The following is a 27465-nucleotide window of genomic DNA, read 5'->3' on the forward strand; positions in this document are numbered from 1 at the left end:
ATAAAACAACGTCGTCGTCTTCTTGTTTTTTTAAGGCTCTGTAATACATTCTGCAGAGAAGATCTCTCTGGTTCTGGTCTGCTTGGTCTTCCTGCCGATGCAGCTCCAGTTGTGTGAGCTCTCTTTCTGGTGCAGTGTTCTCTGTTTAAGAGGATGGAGTATCATCTGCATGCAGTATAAACAGGCTTGATGTCATCTGAATAAACTCACAGCAGGCTTGAGGTTCCTTTTTGTGGCTATGATGCTGCCACCTGCCAAGAGGCACCCTTAACGTCTTTCATCAGACCCTCAGCCAGGTGTCAGGCAGAGCCTCCCACTTTGATTGGCTGACACAGGTTCCAGCTCAGTTTCAGTTCTTCCTTTTGCTCCTCAAGATATTTTAAGGAGTTGTAGAAATACTTTTGACTCCTTGCACGACAACGTGAACGTGTGCGCCACCGTCTCATTTTCACAGACCTGAGTCTCTGGGAGCCTTGGTTTGGAACAGTTGTCATCTTGGCCTTTAGAAATTTCCACCAGGACACAGTGAACAGTTGAAGCTTTTTCTCTCTGGGTTCAAACTCTGATGTTCTTGAAGAAGTGAGTCTTCAATGAAAGAAAGGCTCGAAGGTATTAGTGCCAACAACCTGTAAACTAAAGAAGGAAGACCATCGGAATACCGTTAGTTCTAAAAAGATCAACAAGAAAGAAAGTTACGAATAAAATACCACAACCTGAAAAACAGATCTAACAACATACAATCTGTTTATTACCAGGACCCCACAGAAAAGTCTTTCCTTAGCAGAGTGGGAGCGGATCAGCCTCACCAAGGAGAGGCCATGAAGCAGCTCCTCATGTCTGTTATATGATGAAAAAAACAGGAGATTGAGGGAAACTACAGATAAGAGGGATTCATTAGGTTTTGAATCCAGGAGAATGTGCAGACACAAGAGGGAGACACAGCCCAGCCACAGAAATACACATATACATATACAGTACGTGCTATGAGACACACAATATGTGCAGTACACTTGTACAGAACTCCGTCTACTGTCAGACCATGGAGAAGAGGAGGAAGGAGACGCTGGCTTCCATAATAAGGAATATGATCTCTTCCCCATGGATCTGCAAAATATAGAATTTAAATGAGACATTTGAGAAATGTATTTGGGACATTTGTACCTTCATCCCTCCAGTAACTAATACAGCTTTGAATAATTTTGCATAAATAAAATAATAAACATTTACAGTGCACCTGTATCCAGGGCTTTTCACTGCTGTATACAAATGTGAGCACATTTATGCAACGAGCCTAATTCACATGTATGTTTTACTATGTGAAAAATACACCAATACACCTGTTATTCATATGAGGATTATTGTATACATTTCTTAATCTAATAAACGAATCAGTAAAAGTGAAAAGAAGCAGGGAGCAGGAGCAGACACAGACCCCATTCATTCATTTATTAACTCATCTCATCTGTAGCTCAGGCGGTAGAGCAGGTCATCTACTGATCGGAAGGTTGGTGGTTCCCCCAGTCTGCATGCCAAATATCCTTGTTCAAGATACTAACCCCAAATTGCTCTCCGATGCATCCATCGGAGTATGAATGTGTGTGTGAATGTTAGTTAGAAAGCACTAAGAAAATGTGCTTGTGCGAATGGGTGTGAATGGGTGTGAATGGGTGAATGCACAAGGTGTGTAAAGCGCTTTGAGTGCTCAGAAGAGTAGAAAAGCACTATATAAGAACCAGTCCATTACTAAGCATATGATATTATTTCCTGTTACTGCACCCAGGGGCATTTGTGCTTTCGCTGATTGTTTTGATTTGGTTTGCATGTTGGGGCGATGTCCCAGCCATAGACTGCAAATGACAGAAGGATGTAGCCCTCCTAATATCCCCCTTTGGTTTGTGCCGTCCTGTTTTGAAGCTTTGAGTTCAGCATTTTGTTTGTTGCCATGCTGGTTTTCTGAAATGCCACAAGTGTGGAGTTGACTTGACTGAGAAAACCGCCAGTTGACATGGTGGTGACTTTCCACTCATAAGGTAAATCGTACTCAGCTTTGAGTGCTCCTAGCTGACACGAGTGGCACCGGGTGCTGTCTTCTGCTGCCGTGACTCATCTGCTTCAGGGTTCAGTGTGTTGTTCGTTCAAAGATGCTCTTCTGCACATCTTGTTGTAACGATGCTATTGGATCTGTACGTTATTAACTTAGGCATCGGCTCTCCCAGCTAGCCGCCGCTTACTGGATGTTTTCTCTTTACAGACCATCCTCTATAAACCCTATAGATGGTCATGTGAGAAAATCTCAGTAGTTTCTGAAATAGTCAGACCAGCCCATCTGGCACCAACAACCGCGTCACATTCAAAGCCACCTAAATCACCTGTCTTCCCCTTTCTGATACTCAGTTTGATGCAAATTATCTTGACCATGTCTGCATGCCTAAATGCATTGAGCTGCTGTCTTGTGATTGGCTAATTAGATATTTGCATTAACGAGCAGCTGGTCAAAGGTGTATCTAAAAAAGTTGCTCCCGGCTGGCCACTAGCAAGCCTGAAGGTTTCAGACACTTATGTACTCTCTTTTGTGGTTGTTGTTATTTCCTTTGCAGTTCCCCTGTAAATATTGTCTGTTGAGATGTATTTGTATCACTCACTTCCTGTACGACAGGATATTTTAGCTCTTTAGTTACTCATCTTATTTTCAGGAGAAATGTATCTTCTGCCAAGAAAGTGGTTATTGTGCACTACTGATCCATGGAGCCACACCCAGCCTTAACAGCCAAAAAAAAAAATCCAGTAATGTGTCCTCGCTCTGGCAGCAGTTCCACTGGTGTAGCTGAACACACAAAACTGTCTGAAATAGTTAATACAGCTAAAAGCTGTGACTTCTCTATTGTCTGACTGTGGTGTCAAAACAAAGGTGAAGCTGAAAACTTGCTTCATCTGGAAGAACCAGATTTAAGGAAAGTAAAAGTAAAAAAGGGGGGTTGGAGATGAAAACTTGGTTAGTTTTTAGGGAGAAGTGATGATTGAGAAAAAGGCTGTGGAGACAAGAAGAACCAGAAATTGTTGACAGAAGGTCAGGACGTTGGGATTATGCATAACGAAAGAAAAAGAAGGCAAATCTGTGCTGGCGAAAGGCCATGTGTGTTTTTGCTGGGATGGGGGTAACTGCTGTTTGTAGCCGCTCATCCAAGGAAGTTAACAAAGACCTGAAAACAATGCAGTTGACTACAGGCTCAGTCTGAAGGACTGGGCAGAAAATGTTTAGTACAGGACGCTTGTGTGTAATAAACTATGACACTTACATTTTTTTAAGTGAAGTGGTTTTATGTTATTGTCATCATTTTTCTTTTTCCACCATTAGCGCAGACCGTGTGTGAGAGAGGTCCTGAAAGCACAAATTTGCTTGATCTTGTGACTCACAAACTGAGATTAATAGCAGTTGGCTCCCACAGGCTTTAAATGGACACTGTTCATGCTACGCATACTCTATATTTCATGTCCACCAACAAACTTGATTGTCCACTTCCACATGTAGTGACTGTGAGGCAGACTGTCTAGTTTTTCATTTTCAGAATTCCTCTTGTGGATCTTTTAGCTGTGACTACACATACTGGTGTCCTTTGTGTGTCTCTTTGACTTTTCTTTTTTTTGGTACAGATTTATCAGTTTTAAAGTAACACTGAAGGTCAAACATGATAATAAGGACTTGGACCATCCAGGAGGGCTTCTTGTTATCTGAACGTGTTACGCCCACTCTGCGCATTTACATGTTTGTATCGTTATATTTGTGCATTAGATTCTTTTGTTTCGGTGTTCCGGTGCTTCCTTCATAGAGCATGTCCAAAGAGATGTCTGGATTATTGAGCTGTATTCAGTTGCACAGCACTGCTGAATTTTATTTCCGGTGGTCCACTCTTGCTTTGTTCAAGGTTGTTTATAAGGTTTATCTTCAGTTGGGTTTTATCTCTGTGTCTGGCCTGTTATGCTTATGGATCTCAAGACTTTGAACCTAAATAATGTGCATTTTTTATTCAGGAAGTGATGATATGAAGAAAACCTCTTAAAATGATGTTATTGCACACTATTACCAAATTTACTAGACTTTTTAAACAAATGTACTGTACCTATGTGGAAGGTAACAGACACGGCAGCAGCAAACAAACCGATTTGCTGATTTTTGTCACTTTTTTAGAAGAAGAAAGAAGGTAATCTGAGAGTTTTATACTCTGTTGCAGGTCAAAGCAGCTGATTGTGTTCAGTGGAAAGTTTATAACAGTGAAATCAGCGAAATTTAAAGGTCATCCTTCTGAACATGTTAATTCACACTGACAATATAAATGTTAAAATGATGAAAATACTTTTTTTTTCATTAGATTTATTGACAATCATAGATCTGTTCCATTATTACCACTATTATAGAAAACTGATATTCTGTGAAGCTGAAATTTAAAATTTTGGTTGTCAGATTTGAGGAAAACTTACGTTTTTATAATAAAAAACTGATTTGTGTGTGTGTGTGTGTGGGGGGGGGGAGTCAACTTTGAGGAAAATATTCAACAAATAAGCTGAATATTTTGAGAAAAGAAAAGGATAAGATTGATTTTCAGGATTTGACAGCTGGAATTAAATGTGCATCCAACTTTCAGACGGTCCACACGTCACACACATCCTGTCCTGGTATTAAACCACAGGTTATACAGCTGCTCTGAGTTGTTTACCTTTTTCATTTGGCAGTAAAATTAACATTATCCTCCTGACAACAGGTGAAAAAATAATTTTCCCATTGAACTCTTTGATTTCCTGCCTCTTTGGAGGCCACACAAATTCATGAGAAATCAATGGGAAGCCCAGGGTGTCCTCTATTTAGCACATCAGGACAGTGAGGCTATCTCAAATAAGTCAAAAGACGTTAGACCATAAACACATGATCATTACAGAGGATATTAATGAATAAGCTGGTTCTCCGGAGGATATGACTCTATTCTGTAAGAAATAAATAAATACATTTCGCCCTCACAGAGAGGAGCTTTAAACACCCCCCGCTGCCATGATGATTGCCAAATTTGCCTTCAAGGAAAGAAACCGGTGTGCGTAAACGTTGAAAGGGTTAACTCATAGTAGAAACCCATCTGCACGGAGCTCCGCCTCACAATTGTTGAGGTTGTGCTCCTCAGAAATCACACCACTCCAGGCCCCGCCCCCCCACTCCCCCGGATCCACTCTCAGTCCCACCCACAGGCTCCTGGACCACATTGAAAGGGACTCTGATGTTGTCATAAGCTATAGTCTGCGGAGCTCCATCATCAGGAACTTCCAGCAGGAGCATCTCTGTGACAAGCAGGCCGCAACTACTGTTCAAGTGCCCCAGCATTCCCACTATTGCCAGTGTTACTGACAGGCTGGGAACTCATCAGTGTAGGCTTTCAGTGGAGCATCTTCCAGAGCAGCTGCCAAGCATGAGATTGCTGTGTTGCGCCTCCCTGCTGTTTCTCATTAACCTCGTCCTTCAGACAAGTAAGTTCTGAGATTTGCATCCAAACTTTATGATTTTATGCAGACTTGTTTTACAGAGTGTGTGCGTGTGCGCTGTGGTGCTCCAGCTTGATGCCGTTCAATGAAGATATGTGGATCAAATCTTACCGTTTGTGCTTTCTTTAAATGTGAAAACTTGAGGAGGGTGGGGTGGTGGTTGCAGGGGCTTCTGTTTCATCACTTAAAAATCCCATTTTTAAATAATTGATTAGTCGCTTTTGTTCATATTTTCCGTCATTAGTGTCTGTGCAGCCTTTAGTTTTAAATGTAATTTTTCTCCTTGACTTTTTCTTGCCGGTGTGTTTTTGAATGAAGCTGCAGGTTTTGTGCCTTCATTTACTGGCGCTCAGCTCGCAGCAGCTTCTGCAGCCAATCAGGTTTGAACAGTGTGAACGGTGTGTGTGTGTGTGTGTGTGTGTGTGTTTTTAAAAAAAAAAGTGTCAGGCGGGGTTTCTGAAGAGCCGGTTTTGAAAGCCGCTGTCATTCATAATGACTCAGAAATGGCACCTTTTGCGTAAAAGGCCAAACGTGCAAACACCCCGGGCTGTTCTGATTCAGATGTGGATGAATTACAGGTGCACATAAACTCCCTACATGATGCAATATCCTCCCTGTTTGCAGGAGGATGGAATGCCAGATACTGTGAAAATGACTGGATTCTCTCCAGATCATCCCAAACCACAGTCATCTTCAGGCTGAATTTCTCACAGCTTTGAAAGTGCACACAGTCACACCTGTTCCCAACATACTAGTTCGGGGAAGTAGTGCGACAGGAACATGTTGGAACTGGTTGTTGCCCTTCCGCATTTCCACACCAGTTACAAAGAAACCTTGTGCTTAAAAGTTTCAAATTTGGACAGACGACCTGCATTTTTGTCTCTGTGATGCAGACGTTAGATCTTATTCATTTTTAAAGGTGTGTTAATATAAGTTTAAGTCTGAGCACTAAGGGGCGTCTTATTTACTTTAAGGGTGACTGACATACATCAGATGTCAGAGATTGGCGGAAAAAAAAAAAACAGGCATATGGGCACATGTTGTTGATTTTCACTCAATCAATAACCCCGTCATTCAGTCCACTTTGCCTTTCAAGGTCTGAACTTTAAGCCCATTAAGTAAATAACCAGCGGGAGCTTGGGTCTGACCAACATTACACTGGATTCAGGGAATGAGAGCTGATGCAGAAATAGAAAAATCCACCGAGCAGCCTTAATATTCAGAGAGAAGAACAGTTTTATTACCTGCAAGGAAATCCTCAGAAGCCTGTCAGTATGAAATAAGTCATTATCTTTATGGCGATGGCAGTAATGCACCACCTTAAATATTGTGTCATAAAAATGAATAGCTAATCTCTCCCTGGTGTAAATGTTTGCAAATATGGAGTCATAAAAATACTACAACAAGAATAAACTCAAGGAAAGCCTTCACCTTATTTGATGACCGCGTAAGCACCAGCTGTTTGACCTCTCCTAACAGTCCATTATGATTTACTATGCATGAGATGTGTATGTAAGCATACATAATTTATGATTAGCCTTTCATTGAGCTGCTCTTATGGGGGACACACATATGAAAATGTACACTTTGGAATCTGCAGTAAGACGCAGACATTTAGTTTCTTATATAAATCTGGTTATTTCAAAGTTTCAGAGGCTAGAAGTAGGAAAGGCCTCAACTACCAGCTCTTGTGAATTTCTGTTAACATTTATATGGAAAATGGTAAATGGCCTGTATTTATATGGACTATATGGACTCTGATTGGTTCTTCCAGCTCAGAAGCTTTAGTGCTTCCATTAAAGATGAGGTTTTGGAGGAAGAGTTTGTGCCTTCAGTTCTTTTTCTGCCAGGAACCATAAATGCCTGAAGCTTCCAACTGAGATTATGAACTGACTACATCAGCATATCCCTGATAAAGGCACCCTGTCCTACTTATGTACATGCTGTATATAGATTAGCCATTTATCAGTAGTAGTCGTTGTAACCTCAAAACCCTTTTCCCTAAATAATACTGATGCACTAGTGAGCTGACACCAAATCTCTTGGGATTACCTGATATTTGTACTCTGACAACAGAAATCCTTTTAGCCATGCTGTTGATGTGGCTCTGTGTTAGTCTGTCACCGGGTTCATCCACCTGTATAACCTTCAACTGCTATTGGATTTTCTTTATATTTATTGTGTGTTTGAATGATATTACATTTTACACACCTATCCTCAGCATGAGGTCTAGCCTAAACTGTATTTGGTGTTTGCTGCTAATTACCTAACATAGTAATTATGGTGTGAAGTGTAGAGTTTAGAGCTCCCAGTAAAAAAATGGTGTGTGAGGTGTCGCAACTTCATAAACAATCGCTAAAACAATTTAGCTGAACTGGTTTTTTATGTCCGTCTTTCACAGATGCACTGATAACATGTGGAACCAACCAGTTCCAGTGTGGGAATGGGAGATGTATCACACTGAGGTGGGTGTGCGACGGCTCTGATGACTGCGGAGATGGCACAGATGAACTTCCTGGTACCTGTGGTGAGTACTCCGTGGTCTGATCTGTGAATGGACTTTCTTTGCTGCTTCCACAATCCCGCGGTCCGAGACCCCAGTTAAGATTTTCTTTGTTGTGCCACTTCCAGCGGTCAAAACATGCAAACCAACAGAGTTCAGCTGTGCAGGGCGTCTTAACCAGTGCATCCCGAGCACGTGGCACTGCGATGGTAAAGCTGACTGTGAGAACGGCGCTGATGAGGTGAATTGTGGTAAGTCTGAGTTCAGAGCCCCATGCATTACTCTGCTTCCTACGTTCGCTAATGTTACTTCCTTGTTCTGATCGGCCTGTCAGCGGCCAAGCAGTGCACGGAGTCCGAGTTCCGCTGCAAGAGCGGCCAGTGCGTGTCGTCCTCCTTTGTGTGTGATGACGACGTGGACTGCGAGGACGGCAGTGACGAGGAATCCTGCCCGCCCGTCACCTGCAGTTCCGCTTCCTTCCAGTGCAACAACACAGTTTGCCTTCCTCGCCTGTGGGCCTGCGATGGGGACAGCGACTGCTCCGACGGCTCGGATGAGTGGCCCGAAACCTGCGGGACAAAGACTCCTGACCTCGTGAGCATTCATCACTGCTCCTCGATGGAGTGGCGTTGTGGCAGTGGAGAGTGCATCCATGTTAGCTGGAAGTGTGATGGACAGGCTGACTGCCTTGATCAATCAGATGAAGCTAACTGCTGTAATTATGAAATTCCTTTTTAAAAAAAAACTATCTCTTTGTCCCTTTTTTATGAAGTCATTAACGCTGCTATTTCTTACGATCTCTTGTCCTTTTCATCCCTCTAGCTCGTGTCACCTGTTCTCCTGACGAGTTTGAATGCGGCGATGGTACTTGCATCCATGGGAGCCTGCAGTGCAACCATCAATATGACTGCAGGGACATGAGCGATGAGATTGGCTGCGTGAATGGTATGAGTCCCACCTTTTGGACAGCCGTGTGAATCTCTAATCTGTTTTTGCTGAACTCGTCTTTTATGTCCATACACAGCGACCCACTGTGAGGGCCCAACCCGGTTTAAATGCCGCAGCGGAGAGTGCATTAGTATGGAGAAGGTGTGCGATAAGAAACGTGACTGCAGGGATTGGTCGGATGAGCCTCTTAGGGAATGTGGTGAGTACCCCTCATAAATAACTGTCTGATTATTTCTGCTTTTTTATGCTTTTATGAATTCCAATGAAAAAGATCCTTCATCTTCTTCCTTCAGACTCCAATGAGTGCCTGTACAACAACGGCGGGTGCTCTCATATTTGCAAAGACCTGAAGATCGGTTATGAGTGCTTATGTCCCCCTGGATACAGCCTAGTTGACACAAGGCGCTGTGAAGGTAGGCCACATTATTACAGTAAAAAATGTGAACTTCAACCAGATTAACAAACAGTACCAATAATCTGTTTACTTTTGACACAAACCCTCCCCTTTCACTGGCTGCGCGTTTAGATAAAGAAGGATCTCGTAATTCCCTGTGTACACAGTGACTCGACACGCTCGGGCTCCTGGTTCATTGAGTTTTAAAGACATTTCTCTTTTTATTCGACTCAGATATCGACGAGTGTGCCAACCCAGACACCTGCAGTCAAATCTGCATCAATCAGATGGGCAGCTACAAATGTGAGTGTGAGGAGGGTTACCAAGTTGACCCAGCAACTAAACACTGCAAGGCCATTGGTAAGTATTCGAGCTCTCTGTGGTCTGCTCATGCTGTTCTCTTGTGTTGTTGTGTAATCATTAAATGTTTAAACTTGGTGGCTAACCCGTTACACATCGGGGGGTGGGGTGGGGGTTAAGGATCATTAAAGTCCTTTTTAAGCATAAAATTTGATTTATTTATATAAAGATAATTATGCATTTGGTATTTGTTTTGTTGAATGTCCATAGATATAAATAAAATCTTGTTAGAATAGAAATAAAATTAGATTTTTGGCACGTTTTCTATTAGAAAAACATAAGTAGAGTTTATATTTCACACAGTTTCACAAGTGGAAGGTGCAAACTGTATATAAAAGATGTAAAAAGATACCATGGAATCACTAACTGGTCTGTGGATTAGCATGAAGCCTTTAATTTATGCTCATTAGCAACCTTTTCTTTTTCTTTTTTTGAGCCAGAAGTAATCAAATTCAGTTTATCAGTTAAAGCTAGCAAGCTTATTAGCTCTCTTGCTCTCTCTAGCATGAATGCTGTTTAAGTGGCAAAATCGTAGTAATTATATTCCTAGAACGTCACCACTTATATTCCAAAGCTAGGATACATATTATATTAGTATTAGTGCTGTCAGCGTTAATCTTGTTAAAATGACATTAACGCCATGACCGCATTAACGCGGCAAATCTCTGTTAGCTCGTTAGCGCAGTTAGCTTGTTAGCGCTGTCCAGCCCCACGCACACGGTGATCCGTGCTAACTCGCTAACGGAGATTTGCCGCGTTAATGCGGTTATGGCGTTAATGTCATTTTAACGAGATTAACGCTGACAGCACTAATTAGTATAATTTAATTTCACTTTTACTTAAATAGGAAACTGCTAAGTAAAATATACCTCATTCTGTCCTTGTAGGAACAATAGCCTATCTTTTCTTCACTAACCATCATGAGGTCAGAAAGATGACTCTGGACAAAAGTGAATACACGAGAGTAATCCCTCGCCTAAAGAACGTCGTGGCGCTCGACATGAACATGGCCACCAAAGAGATCTACTGGTCAGACATATCCCAGAAGAAAATCTACAAGTGAGCAAGACTAAAAACCGGAACGAAAATAGTCTTTTTGTTCATGATACTCTTATTTGACACTTGTTTTTACTTTCTACCCAGAACTCCAATGGACTCGGCTGAAGACTCCACTCAACACCACATCGTGATCGGTAATGACATCGATGCTCCTGAGGGAATTGCCTTCGACTGGGTCCATGGTAACCTTTACTGGACCGACAGCGTTCGTGGCACGGTCTCAGTTGTAACTGCTGACGGTAGCCGACGCAAAACCCTCTTCCACCAGGACTTATCGAAACCCCGCGCTATTGTGGTAGACCCCCAAAGCAAGTAAGCTAATAGCACTGGTAATAGCAGCGATGCCATAGCTCGTTTGTGTTACGCGTACATAACAGAACTATTTTTTTCACATTCCAGTTTTGTTTACTGGACCGACTGGGGGAATCCAGCTAAGATTGAGAAGGCAGGTCTTAATGGAGGAGACCGCACCGCACTGGTCACTGACAACATCATGTGGCCTAATGGCATCACACTCGGTAAACTCAAGCACTCATGTCTCTTCAGTTTCAAGTTTTTGATTATTTATTCATGTAAACATTAACACCAGTGTTCACTCTAGTCTAACTTTCCCCAACCCACTTCCTCCCCAGACCTGCTAAACCAGCGGCTCTACTGGGTGGACTCTAAGCTGCACACCCTCTCCAGTATTGATGTTCAGGGCGGTGGTCGACGCACGCTCATCATTGATGAACACAAACTCGCTCACCCACTAGGGCTCGCTGTATTTGAGGTACAAATTTACCAGCTGATGAACCCAGAGACCCAAGACCAGTACATCTCATAAACAACTCGCTGCACATGTAAACTGTAGTGTTTATCATATCTGCCATATCTCAGATATTCAATCTTAACTGTTTCTGTGTTTGCAGGAAAAAGTGTTTTGGACAGATGTGAGTAACAGTGCCATCCTCAGTGCCAACAGACTGACTGGTGAGGACATTGTGCCGCTGGCGGAGCACCTATCGTCACCAGAAGACATTATTCTGTTCCATAACCTCAAACAACCTGCTGGTAAGAGAGTTACAGTACGAAAAGACTTATTTTTTTAAAGATAAGATGAAGTTAAGTCCGGGGCTTGCTTTTTCTATATTGATATTAGAAATATTGTCAGCTAAACAGTGAGATTTGCATCTATTAATTGGGTGCTTAGCCTAGCTCATTCACTTTTGTTTAGCATACAGACATGAGAGTGGAAGCTATCATCCAAAGCGTGCATTCCAAAGATTCCACTGTTCTTTTTTTTCCCATCGCAGGAAGAGACTGGTGTCAGGTGTTCAGCGGTGGTTGTGAATTCTTGTGCCTGGCAGCTCCTCAAATAGGAAGACATCCCCCCAAATATACCTGTGTCTGTCCAGATAACATGACGCTAGCCAGGGATATGAGGACATGTGTACCAGGTATGCTAGTAATATTAATACGAATCATGATAAAATAGTTGCTACAATGTTTTATATGCATAATATATAATAATATAAGTACAATGTTTAAGTCGATCACGCAGCCTTTACCTGACTCCCTGCCTCCGGTTTCTTTTTACCAGCTGTGCCGACACCTGAAGCTACTGGGCTGCCTCAAGTTCCGGCCACAAGTAATCCTCATCTGCTACCAGTATCACCCAGCACCACACTGAGAACCATACTCAGGACTACACCCAGGACCACACCGAGGACCATACTCAGGACTACACCCAGGACCATAGTGAAGCCTAAGTTTCACACAACTACTACAGTGCCTGTCTTAACCCCCAGCACTGTCGCCAGGCCAGTGCTACGGCTTACCAGTCCTCCATTCAGGTCCACCACACCCCAACCAAGGACGCCTTTGCTCCAGCCAGGGAATCCTAAAGTCTTCCAGACCACCACACAAGCTCCAGTCACCTCTCCAAGTGAGTTACCAAAGTGCCAAGAGAGTTGTTTTGCAGATTTCAGATAACAGGTTCAGCTCTATGTATCACTAACTTAAAATATTGTGTTTACGTTAGATATCCGACCTGAATTTACTGAAGTGCTAACCAAGACTGTGTCTACCACCCCAATAGCACTTTACGTTATACTACCTCTTGGTAAGCTCTTTAAGCTTTTGCTCATTCACAGAAAACCCAGTACTGACATCATGTGTAACTAACCTCGGCATCTGTTTCTATCAAATAGCGGTCGCCGCTCTGGTGGCTGTTGGTGGCGTTCTGCTCTGGAGGAACTACAGGCTGAAGAACACCAGCACAATTCACTTTGACAACCCCGTTTATCAAAAAACCACTGAGGAGCAGGTGCACATTTGGAGGAGCCTTGATGGTTACTCATACCCAAAAGTAAGTCTAAAATGTGGTAATTCTACAATATAAATATTAATCTAAATGTAAAAAATGCTGTTAAACCTTTTTTTGTTGCAGTATCCATTTTGCATCTTTATTTCTAACTTTATTTTTTCTTTGCATTCCCCACAGAGACAAGTTGTGAGCTTGCATGACGAGGCAGACAATCCGGTCTTCGCAGACAACTGAAAAATGATGAGCAGAGCAGAAGGAGGTGCCTTAATGATAAGCTACCTTCTTCATCGTTTAGCATTGTTACCTCACGCGGCACAAAGATATGGTGATCAAAGCCTGTATGTGACAACCTTAAACCACTATATCCTCAAAGATACAGAGACGGTCTACTGTGAAAATACCAGTTAATTTTTTTTTTCTCATCAGAGAAATTTTTTCTTCATTACTCACCAAAACATACCAAATCATCAGATTGAGAAGTCCTTGATGTTGATCATTTTTAGTTGTTAATATAACTGCTATGCTGGGAGTGTAACTGTGTCATCTTTCAAGCCACTTGCCTGCTTTTGATAATATTACATCTTGCACTATTTATCATTTAAAACAACAGTTTGAGGAAATAGTCACGGCTATTTTCTGTAACTAAATGTTTAGCTTTCACCTCCTGACTTGCTAACTTTGTTTAGCATAACAATTGGAATCAGGCGAAAGCAGCTAGCCTAGCTTTGTCAAACAGGAAAATCATCTCTAGAGCTTTTTTCTTAAGTTTGTATGAAAACAAAACGGAAAGGTGACGTGTCAGCCCCTTACAGGTGTTATTTAGTAAAATTAGCAAGGTGATTGCTACTTCTGTGCAAAACCAGGGAATAGTTTGCTATCTTATGCTAAGCTAATCTAAACTGCAGATAGCAACAGATTATAGTTTTTCTTTAGCGTTGCGTATGCAGCAGGTGAATGTAAATGCTAAACATGCCTCATTCACCCATTCAATACAAGCACTATGTCTATGCAGAAGTGCTGTCTAACATTCATACATGCATCAGAGAGCAACTTGGTCTTGCTCAAGGATATTTGGGATGCAGGCGGAGCAGCCAATAATGGAACTACCAGCCTTCCAATTTCTAGATGACCTGCTCTAAATCCTGACACATGTAGTATTACCGGGGCAACACTGGGAGTTACATGCGCCATTGTGACCCTAGTGTGACCTCAGTATGTCAGACTCATCATACGTCATACAATCTGCCTTAGTGGTTGTGCAGAAATATATTCCAAAACGACCTAATGGTACTGCTGCCGTTAACCTAGAAAAGAATCTCAGGACACTACGAGTTTGTGCCTCAGTGTGCCTTTTCAGCTGTCCAACCTCTGCGCTAGAAAGGCATCTTTAATTTTTTTCCATGTAGATCCCTCATGGGGTGTAGTACATTCCTGAAAGGCTCAAAAGCATTGATTCAGACACATGTGACCAAAAGGGGAGTGTATAGTGCTCCGTACCAAGTCACATGTGTATTTAAGTGCTCCCTCAGGACCGGTTGCCTTATACCAGCATCGCTGACAAAAGAACGCCGCGTGTCCAGACAGATTTCCTTTGTGGTTTATGATCATATATTTGTATTGTTGAGTGTCTTTTTTTTTTCTACAGATTTTGTTCACATGTTTATGTTGGTGCTACTGAGTGGATTTGTATATATGCATATTTACAACATGGGAGATGGTGTTAGGCAGTGTTACAGTGCTTAACAACTTTAAAAGAGCACGATTGAATGGAAGGTTTTAATGCCACAGCTGCTCTAAATTATCAGTATTTGTAATGGAAAAATCCTTTTTGCATATAAAAACATAAATTCAATTTGTTATTTGCCTGTTAAATAACAATATTAATGTTTAGATTGACAGATTTCTAGAATATTTGTGGGGGCTGGCTTGTTTTATCACAGGTGATCTAATAAATATGTTAAGCACTGTACCTGCAAGTGTGGTTATGCTAAAGACTATAATATCGTGTGGGTTAATGTCTGTTATCTGGTTTTCAAGCTGAAAAATAGTCATGGGTGGAAATAAAGCCGTACATTGAGTGAGGGTGCGAACTAAGGCTGTAAATACAATGTTCATAAAAATGTACATATTTGCTCTGAACCCTTGTTGTTAATATTGTTTTATCCTTTAAACATTTACTGTACAGAAATAAATGCTTCTATTTATTATGAAATCAGTTCTCTCTCTATTAACAAAATTACAGATGTTGTTGAACTGCCACTGTTTAGGTTGCTCTTTAGCTCAAAACTACATTCACTACATGTAGTTTGAGCCCTAAATTTATTTTCTCGTCTTCCTTAAACTGTTTGAGGTTTTATTCTCACTTGCAAAATAGTTTGAAGTAATTCCCACTTCAGTGTAGCACAAGTTAGTAATAAACAGAAGGGCAGATTATACAGTCACAATCAAAGAACACCCACTTTTAATTCCAAGGTTTCACGACATAATAAAAACAATCTGTTCTTAACAGGTCTTTAAGTTAGATAAGTACAACCTCATTTGAACATCAACCCATGACATATCACACAACGACATTGTTTATTTAACAAAAACTAAGCCAAAATGCGGAAGTATACAACTGGAACACATTCAAGACAGTCCCAGGAGTTCATCATCCCAGGAAATTCACCGCAAGACATTCTGAGAAAAGACCCAAGCGCTACATCTTAGCCTCCGTTAGCATCTTAAATGTTAAAGTTCAGGACAGCACAATTTAAAAAAAGACCAAACAAGTATGGCATGTCCTGCTGTGGAGGGACATTAAGAGAGCTGTGTATAAATAAATCCCTGCAAACCTGAATGAACTGAAGCAACGTTGCAAAGAAGCAAATTTCTTCATAACAATGTGAGACACAACAAATGACTACTACAAGTTACTGCTGTTAAAAGTTGATCTAGAAGCTACTGAATCATGGAGTCTGTAACTGTTGACACATTTTGGGTGAATGAAGTAAATACTGACACAGTGCAGGATGGCATGTGTTAATATTCACCTGAGGCTGTATTTTCCTAATCTTAAGAAATATTAAGACCTGGGACATTTTTATTTTGCTCCGATAGCTAAAATCTGAGAATTAAAAGAGAGTGTCTTTTCTTTTTTCACCACGACTGTGTGCTTCACATTCTCAGTGTTGTCATCGTGGTCCTATTGTTTTTTTAAGCGAACCCAGCTGAAAACGTTGGTGGGCTGAGCGGAGGCTGTGCTGTTATAGGTCAGTTGAAAACAAGACCCATTTCTTAGAAAGTCCGCGTCAAAGCCAAAAGCGACACCCCACCATTCTCCGAAATTCTCCAACACGCCCACGTGTAGGAAAAAAACAACGTTACAATCTTTTGTTTATTTGTGTCAAATTAAATTGGTAGATAATAGCACCGGTATAAGAGCTATAAAGTATTTTGTAAGAGAAACTTTATGATGTTAAATGATTAAGAAATACTTAATCTGTGTAACTTTCGCATCATTAAACTGAGTACTATAGTGAATTGAGGTGATTTAATTAATTAGCGAGCTTATCTGTATTTGTAGAAAAGTGAGCAGGTGTAGAGAGGTATGCTTCTGGAGTAAACGTATATACAGTTTGGCTCACTCTTGTTTGCATTTAAAGCAAAAAATTTAAAAAAATTACTTTGGGAATTGAAAGGCTGAATAAAAATTCCCTGAATTTCAGATCATCCTCATTTAGACCGACAGTTAAATTTAAATCTAAATCTCTCAGTTTTGTAAATCAGCTGTGGGGATAAGTCACAACAACAGTGACCGGGTACAGCTCTGTCCACGAGCGGTCAAATCCACCAGCAGACATGTGCAAGGTTCAAGGCTGAGTAGCAGCGAAGTGTTGAGCTGATAACAGGAGCCAGAAGATGCTAAAGACACGTGGGTAAACACAGAGCCACACAGGGATGCGAAAACAAACAGACTGTCAGATGTTCCTCAGAGGAAGTGCCGTAGTGTGCGTTATTATGAACATATTGCATCATTAATTCATCCTTGAGCCAATTTCCTGAGCTGAACGATATCGGGCATACATCGTCCCAGACTCCGTGCTGTGGGGAACAATTCGGTTTGTTCTGTTTTCTACATAAAGGTTTTTATCTAAATCCCTTCTGATCATTAATCATTAATTTAACCACTATGATTCTTTTAGTTTCTTCCACAGATGAACATGTATAAGTTCAAGCGCCTTTCTGCCGTGTGACTCAGTATGTTTCATGTTTTTTAATATTTAATTTGATATTTCGGCTCTGTGGTCGCATAAACAGGATGGCTACTTTTACATAACTCCATTAATTAGGGTTAAATATTATACATATGGCATATTTGACTGCAGGTTCCAATAAAAACACCAAATGCTTAAGGGATGTTGTCCCTGAGTGGGTTGGGATATGACATTACTGCTCACCTGATACTGAGTAAACAAACTCCGTCAGCTGGGCAGACAGTTCCTGGACCAAACACTGACCTTTGCTCAGATCGTGTTTTTTGGAGACACACAACCCATATTTGAAAGGCACACACTGTTCACCAGACAGCAGATTTATCAGCCTTGTTAACAATAATAAGAAGTGCATCAACTTTAAAGTTTTTTTATTTTAATTTTGTGTCAGTGTTAGGAATGGTGTCGATGCCTGAAACTTAAATTTATTTCCTTTTTTAAAAATGATTTGTGGATATTTTATCAGACATGAAAACAGGATCTCCTGTAACTGCTGTATACTTTCAGTTAAATTAGAATTACTTATGAAAAAGCAATGAGGCAAGTTGTATAAAGTACTCAGTGCTCAGGTAGAGTATAAGAACCAGTCCAGTCCGTGCATCACTGTATGAGTGCTACTGTAATTGTTGGTTTGGGTGAAGCTCTTTTTCTGAAAATAGTAAAAATACATATCCTCAAACAGTATGCAAATAGCTGAAAGTCTATTTAGTCTATTTACTATTTGTTTGAGCCGTACTTATAACAGAATTTGTTATAACAAAACCTCATTTATTCTTTCATACTGTATGTTTTGTGTTCAAATTCCTTCATTTGTAAAAGTAACTGATAGCTAAAGCTGTCAGATGAATGTAATGAAGTACAATATTTTCCTCTAAAACATTGTGGAATAGGAATAGAAAGAAGCAAGAAAAAGAAAAGAGTCATAAAACACAGCTAGCTCAAATTTGTATTTGAAGTATATCATACAAGATAACGTCTGCACTTTACAACCAATCATTTGTCTAAGCTTTAGTTATAATGACTATTTTCCGTTAGTATTTTTATACTAAGAATTGGGGGAGATATAAAACTTCATTAACTGTATAAATGACCCTTTTTGTCTAGCTAATATATTTAATGTAAGATATTGCTGTTAGCTTCACATTTAGAAGCTTGACCTGCCAGTTCAGCCTCTTATGAGTGTATTTGTACAATGGCTAAGATTTGCAATTCTATCCCATGAGTCACCTGTGAGAAATCATTAATATACAGTAAATGTTAGTGGACTTAATATATAACCGTGTGGTAGGGCCATTGTAAACCTGAGGTTAAACATTAGGTTTAATGAATTACACTGACTGCTTTGTATAAAGATAAACAGAAAGCAACAAACACTCTACTTTTTTTTTTTTTTTTTTTTTTTTTATCTTTAGGCTTCATCAAAAGGTTTTCTCTTATTCAGTAACTTATTTTGGAAAGGAAAATATCAAATCCAAAAGAAAAAACAACAACATATCAGAACAGCCTCATACTTCACACAGTCTTGCCCCCCTCCGTCCTGTTCAGTAATTTCCCTCACTGGTTGTTGTTTAAACTAACTTTGCTCCACAGAAGTATTATTTGTGTTTTGATGGTATGTCATTTATGCATTTTCTGTTGTTGAGTCATAAACAGTCGCTTTACCCTCAAACCTTTTGAACATTTGTCTGAGTTTGGGACGATTATTCAGCCCAGTAGATTTCATGCATATTATTTTTTACAGACTTTTTATCTGTAACTGTGTTTCAAGTTCCTTTCCAAATCATGGCTCTTTGCAATTTTCTGTTACTTTTCAATGTTTTAGCAAAGCATTTGAACACTAGTGTAACTTATGGACATGCCTGCAATGTTACTTAGAAGAACAAACATAATCTGGTGAATAAAGCAGCATAAATGTAAATACTTTCAAACAGGAAACTATTCAAACATAAAATATAATCAATATGATGTAAAAATGTAGGCCACGCAGTCCAAATAGGTACACAAAATATGCACTTACAGAAGAGCTGACATAATGTACAAATATGGATAAAATTAAATTAATTCAACTAGTTCGTGCAAAGATCTTTTAAGGGGATAAACATTTGTAAATCAGTGTAACTTGTTGCTTCATATACGAAACGTTTGTTACTATTTAAAATAACAAAAAAAGAAGCTCTGGCAGTGAAAATGGTCATTTAAATTTATTGTGCAATTTATTCAGATTTTTCAGGACAGGAAAAAAGTCACACTGATGACGTAGCAGTCTCAAAAACTCATGATACTTGGCGTTACAGTTACAGGAAGCGCGAGGATTTTGGGCTTCAACTCATCAAACTGGTAGTCGCGCGCCCCCTGCCGGCCAATCGACGTAACGCACGAAGCGTACACCGGAAACCACGTGTTCAAGCGTTACCATGCTTCTGTGAGCGACCTGGATTACTTCTCTTGGCTGTGTTTACTTGTGATATTTAAACTACAGGGGACTTTTTTTCTGTGAAAACATGTCGGGCAAGTCGGAGCTGAAGATTAACTCTCAGTTCGCGCAGAAATATGAGAAGTATCGACAGAAAGAAGAGCTGCAGAGACGTAAGTGTGTCACTAGCTAAGCAGCGTGTTAGCGTCCCAACGTGGGGAAGTATTGCTAGCTTTAAAAGTAGTTGTTTTCTCCAGGGAAATGTGAAAGTTGCTATTATAATCTCTGCGTTCACGCTGTGTTTGTGCAGTGAAGGATCGCTACGGAGACCGAGCAGATGAGAGTGACTCGGGGTCTTCAGAGTCCAGCTCCGATGACAGTGAAGTGGTCAGTTAGCATCTCTAACTTTTCTTTTGCTTCCACTCTTCATCAGTGAGGTGCTTGTATGCATAACTGTGTTTGTGTGATTTCTCACCTTCAGGAGCTGGACCCTGATGTTGAGAGGGATTTTTACAGGACTCTGTCGCTGCTGAAGAAGAAGGACCCAAAGATCTACGAGAGAGATGCTAAGTTCTACTCAGAAGGTGATTGTTGGGTATTGACACTAGCGTTGTTTTGATGGTTAGTAATAATCTTCATGAGGTGAAGTGACTTACCTGTTGCTTTCAGGTGCATCCAGCAGTGATGCAAAACCTTCCACCTCGAAGGAGAAAGCAGTAAAGCCCATGTATCTTAAAGACTATGAAAGAAAAGTCATCCTGGAAAGGGAAGGGTGAGTGAAAATCTGTTTAACTGCATCAAATAGCATGAGACTACATCTATAAGGGATATCAATACAGGTAGTACCAAATTAGAGCCTGACTAATGTGCTGGTAATTACTGTCTGATATTGACACATCAATATGGATATTGATGGATATGGTGTCTGATATGAAAAACAATTTTACCTAATGCTGCAAAGGTTGAGGTGTTCTGGTTGGGAAGTGTCACAAAATGACATGGCAGGGATGCAATATACACTCATATACAATCATACACTCACTTAATTAGTTACACCATGCTAGTACCTGCATTCCTTGTTTGCCTTCTGGACTGCCTTAATTCTTTGTAGCATCCATTCAACAAGGTGCTGGAAACAATCATCAGAGATTTTGGTTCATATTGACATGACAGCATTAAACATTTAGTTCAGATTGGTTAGCACCACATCCCAAACATGCTCCATTGGATTGAGATCTGATGAATGGAAGAATCTGAGTGCAGTGAATTCTTTGTCATGTTGAAGAAACTTTCACATGTTCAGAGTCACTTGAATTACAATCTTCCCTGATTCTGATGGTTCGTTTGAGCTTCAGCAGGTTGTCTTGACTATGGTCTATATGACTAAGTGCACTGAATTCCTGCCATGTGATTGCGTGATTAGTTGTTGAACAGGTGTTCCTAATGTATTGGCCGGCAAGTGCATTTATAATTAATTACACAGATCTTGTAAGATGCCAAAGAAAACCAGTCCCTGATTCGCTGCTTAGTGGGTCAGGAAGCATTTGGTGTCTTCCTCTTTCATGTGTTTCCTGTAACATGTCTCGTTCTTGTTTTGCAGCAAATATGAAGATGATGACGACGACAGCGATGATGAGGAGGCTGTCAAGAGAAAAGAGGTAGGCAAAGTTATTCACTCATGTGTTTCCTCAGGAATGAACAAACCGCAGATGCTTTCATTAATCACCTCTGTTTTCCTTCAAAGAGAGCCGCCTCGCCCAGCTACATGCAGGAGCAGAAGGAGCTAAAGGAAAGGTAAGTTAAGAGACACCTCGTGCTGTCCCGCTCTCGCACTCAAAGACTGCTTACTGAAGTCCAAATCTCTCTCTGCAGCTTCTGGAAGTTCATCCAGGACAGCGATGACGATGATGAAGGTGGTGAGGCAGACAGAGCATCCCAGCTGCTGACGAAGAGGATCAAAACACAGGAGGAGAAGGTCAGAAGCTGATACCTGCTGCTCCTCATCTTTAAATTGGCGTCATTTACAGATGATTTTCAGGTCAGGTCAAACTTATCTGTGGATGCTCGTAGGATAAAGAAGAGGCAGATTATGTGGAGTGGCTGAAAGGCCAGGCAGAACTCGAAGGTGCGGAGGAGGTGAAGGACATGGTGAGTGTGTGTAAAAAAGGCTGGAGAGTTCAGGAAGTTACATTTTGGTTGAGAAAGATGTTTGTGTTTAACTGACTGGTTATAAATGGTTTGTGTTGACAGAAATATTTAAAAGACTACTGGAATGACCCACAGCTGGATGAAAAGGAGCGTTTCCTGAGGGATTACGTGCTAAACAAGGGCTACCTAGATGACGATGACGACGATGATGAACGGTATGTGGAGGACCAGTTGGTTTATGTCTTACTCGTGAAGTGAAGAAACACCGGCTTTAACAATGACTTATTGGGCCACATGCAGGATCCCAACCTACGATGAGGTGGTCCAGGATGACGTGGAGGATTCCGAGGAGGAGGGGGAGACTTTCTTAGAGCGCCAGGAGAACTTTGAGAGGAGCTACAACTTCCGCTTTGAAGAGCCCGATTCTCAACAGGTCAAGACCTACCCCCGAAACATCGCCACCTCTGTGCGCACCAAGGACGACCGCAGGAAACGCAAAAGGGAGGAAATTAAAGAAAGGAAGCAAAAGGTGTGGATCATGTAGGAGAAGGAAAGAAAAAAAAAACCCACAGGAATCAAAGTTGATCCTTTATTCGTTTGTTAATATTTGCCTCTTTCCTGATTACTTCAGGAGAAAGAACAGAAGCAGGAGCAGCTGAAGCAGTTGAAGAACCTGAAGAGGAAAGAGATTATGGAGAAGCTGAAGAAGCTCCAGGAGCTGACGGGGAACGAGCAGCTCGCTTTCGATCAAGCCGACCTCGACGGAGACTTCGATCCAAAACAGCACGACCAGCTCATGCAGGTCAGTGTACTCACTCACACACACACACACACACACACGCGGTCTGACAAAATCATGCATACACAGAACAAAATGTGCAGGAATTTTCCTGATTCCACATCTGTTCACCACAAAAGCATAACTCAAGCTTTATTTATATAGCCCCAAATATCACAACAATAGCTGTCTCAAGGTCCTTTATATTGTTAGGTTAGGTAAAGCTAGCAATGCAGTAATACAGACAAAACCCTGACAATCAGATGATCTCATATGAGCAAGCACTTGTTGACAGTGGGGAAGAAAAAATCCCTTTTAACAGGAAGAAACATCTGGCAGAACCAGGCTCAGGGAGGAGCAGCCATCTGCTGCCATGCTGCATGTATGAAAACTGAGAATCTCTGTGGAGTTTACTGTGGCACATGCAGATAATCCAAGGTATGGTTCTCTTTAATCCCAGGCTTTTTAGCTTTTGTCATGAAAACTGGCTAACAAAAAAGATTAGATTTAACCTTTATCCTGTACAAGTACATAAGCTAATCATCCAAACAAACCTCAGGCTTTACACCAGTGAAAAACAACAATTGTTCGTATTTATTTGGTGAGGATGCTGCGTTTTATACGCATAAAGTTTTACCACGATGTAATCATCGAGTGAATGGTATTAGTTGCTAAAGCACACTGCGATAATTTTAATGCACACTGCAATGATAAAGCATTAGGATAGAACACATTAATCAACAAAAAAAAACAAAAAACTTGTAAGATAACAAGAAAAAATAAACATGCCAGAATTTAGCTTCTTTTTTATAAAGCAAAAGAATTTTAAAAAATTATTTTATGTTAGTTTTTAATGTCTGGTGTTGGAGAGGGCAAATTCCCCTGTGTTTTAATCTGGACCTAGGGACAGCTGGGAGCATTTGCTCAGTACAACATACTGATCTAATGCGAGTGTGCAGGGTTAAACCTTCAGAGAGGTACGGACGTGCCAAGCCATGCGGTGACTTGAGAAGAAATTATTAGAATCTGCTCTAAAACTTAGACTTGATGGACAGGACTCGATGTAAGGAAGACACATTTGCGGGACCATAAATCCTGCTACACACACAAACACACACTTTGGAGGGAGGAGATAAAACCCACATATACTCTGTTGGGAGGAGCCAAACAATCAGTGGCATATGATCATGGATCACAAAGGAAAGTATGAAAATTTACTGCTACCCACATTTAGAGGACTTCTGGTTTTATATTTCAGTGATAAGTAACAAGATAACAATGAAACAACTTGCTGTCATATAACATTTAAAAAAATCTCTTTTTTGGGGGGGGTGGGGATTTCTGAAACCTTCTTAGGGTTGGTCTGAGACTTGAAAGATTAAACAGAAAGATTATAACCCAAAATTTGGACTCTTATGGAAAATGTATTTATTTTCAGTCGTAGAGCGGGGGGGGGGGGGGGGGGGGGGAGTGGTGTAAACAAGCTACCTGCTATGATTGTAACATGGATAAAGCTTCAGATCCAGAGCAGGAGCAGCAAAGCAACAGCTGTCGGCGTTTACCTTAACGATGGCCGGCCTCCTGCGGTTCACACAGCTGCGTTGTGTTTGGCTGATTTCTTTGCGTGCCTCTGGCCTCTGCTCCAGCATTTAAACCAGGAGGTCGAAGAAAGAACTTAAAGTCTTGTTTAACTTCACCGGCAGTTTGTGTTTGCAGAAATTCTTTGGAGACGAATACTACGGAGAGGAGGAGGATGAGAAGCCTCAGTTTGAGGACGATGATGAGCTGGAGGGTAAGCTAGCTGAGAAGCCAGTGTTAATCAGATTGACATGCGCTAAATGCACATTTGTGGGTTGCACTGAGTCATGAGTAGAAATTTGTTGTGATTATTGTGCTCTGTTTATCTTTTGCATAAATGTCTGAACATAACCTCCTGTGTGTGTCAGAGCACTGGAACTGGGACACTTGGACCGGAGAGGAACGCGAGGAGGACTACGGCGAGGAGTATGATGGAGAGGAGTACAGTGCTGCTGAGCCCTACTGCGAGGATGAAGACTTTAATGTGAGCTTATGCTCCTTACTGATCAGTTGTCTGATGCTGATTGTCCTGATCAACAGTCTCTCTCACTAAAAGATCTTTGTTTAAACCTGTTTCTGCAGATGGATGCAGACTATGACCCCAGTCAGCAAACAGTTTCCAAGAAGAAGAAGAAAAAGGAGAGGAAGATGATGAAGAAGGAGGATCTGCCTCAAATGGGCAAGAAAAAAAAGAAGTCTCACTTTGCAGAGGTCATCACCAAGAACAAACCTGTGTTTGATCCTCGTAAGTGCCGTTAAAGCTCGCACGTGCTCTCTAACACACAGCGTGGAGGTTGTCTGACGGAGTGCTGTCGTTTCAGAGGAGAAGACCTTTGAGCAGTACTTGGATGAGTACTACAAGCTGGACTACGAGGACATCATCGATGACCTCCCGTGCAGGTTTCGCTACAGGCACGTGGTGCCCAATGACTTTGGCCTGACCACAGATGAGGTGAGAGAGGTTGCACTTGCAGGCTTTTCATTTTTGCACAGTGGCAGGTTAATGATGATGAGCACATTAAGCTGAAGTCGGCTCACTTTAGCTGTTTCAGTCTTCTTGTAGCCTCCGTATTGGCTCTTAATGATGTCATGAATGTGTTGCAGTTAGGGCTGCCACAAACGATTATTTTGATAGTCGACTAGTCACCGATTATTTTTGCGATTAGTCGACTAATCAGATCATGCATCCATTGGACGTAAAATGTACACCTGAAAATATGTTAAACGTTTATTTTGTGACCCAGAAAGAATAATAATTGTAATATTAAAACTAACTAGCTGCCGCCATTGTTGACAACTGCGCTGGGCCGCGCTATGAATTCTGGAACACAGTTTCTTCTTCTTCGGGGTTTAACGGCAGCTGGCATCCTTGTACATGCAGTGCTGCCATCTTCTGTTTCAGTCCGTTATTACACTCTTAAATACTACTACTTATTCCTGCGTCTTTTGGGATCTTACAAAGCTTCAAACGACGCGTCGACTATTAAATTAGTCGTCGACGATTTTAATAGTCGACGTAATCGTGACTAGTCGACTAATCGTGGCAGCCCTAGTTGCAGTAGCTTGCCATGTAGTGCACATTAGGTTGTGGATGATCTCATTTGCTCTCATTATGGGAAATGCTCTTTGATCTGGCCATGCATGAGTCCGGGCACATGACACCCACTCTGTTCTGTTCCCGCATGCACCAGCATATAGAGGAGTCAGGGCAGCAGAGCATGTGCGGGAGATGGTGTTTAGGCTGTAGGTGAATTGTTCTGCGGTGATGAGCCTTGGCTAGATTGATCTGGTATTGCTTCCCTCTGGGGAGAGCTCTGACCAGGGAATGATCTCAGCTTAATCTTCTCTCTGAGCAGACCACACAGTGATTTGATGAAGTGGCAGCAAATGCAAAATTGTCCAAAAATTGATTTGAACTAATGAGGCTGCTTCCTCTCCGCAGATTATAAAGGCTAATGACAAGGAGCTGAACCGCTGGTGCTCTCTGAGGAAGACGTGCATGTTCAGGTACACTGGTTCTGTCTGCTATAAAGTGTTTTGTCCCTTTTATCTGATGTCTGTTGTTCAACTTTTTTTCTTCTTCGTTTTGACAGGTCTGAAAAGGAAGAGCTGAGCGATCTGAAGAACTATAAAATCAAGGCTCAGAATGACAGGAAGAAGAGAGAAATCTTTAGCTCTGTGTATCTGGAGTGAGTAACATATTCATTAATACAGTAGATCAATATGTTCCAATCATTTTATCAATATGTGACCATGTTAATTTACCCTACAGAGACAATGAAGATGTGACTGAGGCTAAGACAAAGGTGGGCAAGAAGCGAAGAGATCGTCTGAAGAACGCTGAGAAGCAAAACACAGAAGAAGGGGATGGTAGTGCAGTCCCTCCTGTGGACTCTACAGAACAGACTCTTGTTCAGGCTCTTCAGGAGGCCGGGGATGCCATTGAGGAGGAGATTCTGATTCCCAAGAAGAAGAAACATAAAGCAGAACCCCAGATTACGGAGGAGGCGGTGGCAGCAGCTAAACCAGAAGAAGTGAAAAATGGGACTGAGAGACCGAAATGGTCTAAGAAGAAGCACAAGCATTCAGGTGGCCGTATCCTCTCAGGAAGAATCGGGGTGAAGATAGGCGGCCGGGAGTTCAGTAGGCAGAGACTGAAGGCCTACGGCCTGAACCCCAAGAGATTGTACTTCAGACAGCTCGGCAGACAAAAACGAAAAGCTCAGGAGAAGAAGGAGAAGCAGAAAAACAAAGAGTGATGACAGCTCTGCCACTGTTTCAGATACAATCCTTCATAATCATGGTGTGAAATACAATATGGAGAAAAATGGCAAACTTTCCCAATGTTTCACTTCTTCACATTGACCTTTTTGACTGTATAATGTAAATAAAATGTGTATTAAATGGTAGCTATGAAAACCTGAAGCTCCAGTTCTGTTGTGTAATCTTGTGACTCTTGCATTGGTTGGAGTCATTTGTGCCAGCTTATGGTTAGGTGTGGGTGGTTTTTGTATGTCAGGCATTTATGACTCAGATCTGGCAGCAGCTCATTGATGTACTGGACCCCTGAGAACCTGCATGAATTGCTAATTCCTGAAACCCCAATAGCATTGTGGTTTGTTTTAAATGTCATCCATGGGGGCTTGTAGAAGTGCATCGTAGCTCAAAACAGCTTGTTGGTTGGCCTGTCTTATAACTGC

The 27465-nt window shown here is 41.4% G+C and overlaps 2 protein-coding genes and 1 non-coding gene across 3 annotated transcripts; all 3 read left to right on the forward strand.

Annotated features, from left to right (window-relative positions):
* Positions 1 to 5236: 5236 nt before the first annotated feature.
* Positions 5237 to 15095, forward strand: ldlra (low density lipoprotein receptor a). The gene is made up of 18 exons (XM_003443172.5): positions 5237 to 5508; positions 7925 to 8050; positions 8155 to 8277; positions 8361 to 8741; positions 8849 to 8971; positions 9051 to 9173; positions 9268 to 9387; positions 9603 to 9728; positions 10616 to 10787; positions 10872 to 11099; positions 11187 to 11305; positions 11420 to 11559; positions 11699 to 11840; positions 12083 to 12226; positions 12370 to 12714; positions 12811 to 12891; positions 12980 to 13137; positions 13273 to 15095. Exons 1-18 carry the CDS (start codon positions 5451 to 5453, stop codon positions 13327 to 13329), a joined length of 2766 nt encoding a protein of 921 aa, XP_003443220.1. The 5' UTR covers positions 5237 to 5450; the 3' UTR covers positions 13330 to 15095.
* Positions 15096 to 19698: 4603 nt separating this feature from the next.
* Positions 19699 to 27190, forward strand: kri1 (KRI1 homolog). The gene is made up of 18 exons (XM_005468489.4): positions 19699 to 19934; positions 20072 to 20148; positions 20243 to 20345; positions 20431 to 20533; positions 21362 to 21419; positions 21506 to 21555; positions 21634 to 21736; positions 21832 to 21909; positions 22012 to 22124; positions 22210 to 22438; positions 22541 to 22711; positions 24404 to 24479; positions 24634 to 24749; positions 24848 to 25010; positions 25087 to 25217; positions 26208 to 26272; positions 26359 to 26454; positions 26538 to 27190. Exons 1-18 carry the CDS (start codon positions 19850 to 19852, stop codon positions 27022 to 27024), a joined length of 2304 nt encoding a protein of 767 aa, XP_005468546.1. The 5' UTR covers positions 19699 to 19849; the 3' UTR covers positions 27025 to 27190.
* LOC112846804 (Z30 small nucleolar RNA) lies at positions 26023 to 26121 on the forward strand. The gene has a single exon (XR_003219977.1). It is a non-coding gene; the product is annotated as a Z30 small nucleolar RNA (small nucleolar RNA).
* Positions 27191 to 27465: the final 275 nt, after the last annotated feature.

The sequence above is a fragment of the Oreochromis niloticus genome, linkage group LG4, assembly GCF_001858045.2.
Source record: "Oreochromis niloticus isolate F11D_XX linkage group LG4, O_niloticus_UMD_NMBU, whole genome shotgun sequence".
NCBI classification, from domain to species: Eukaryota; Metazoa; Chordata; class Actinopteri; order Cichliformes; family Cichlidae; genus Oreochromis; species Oreochromis niloticus.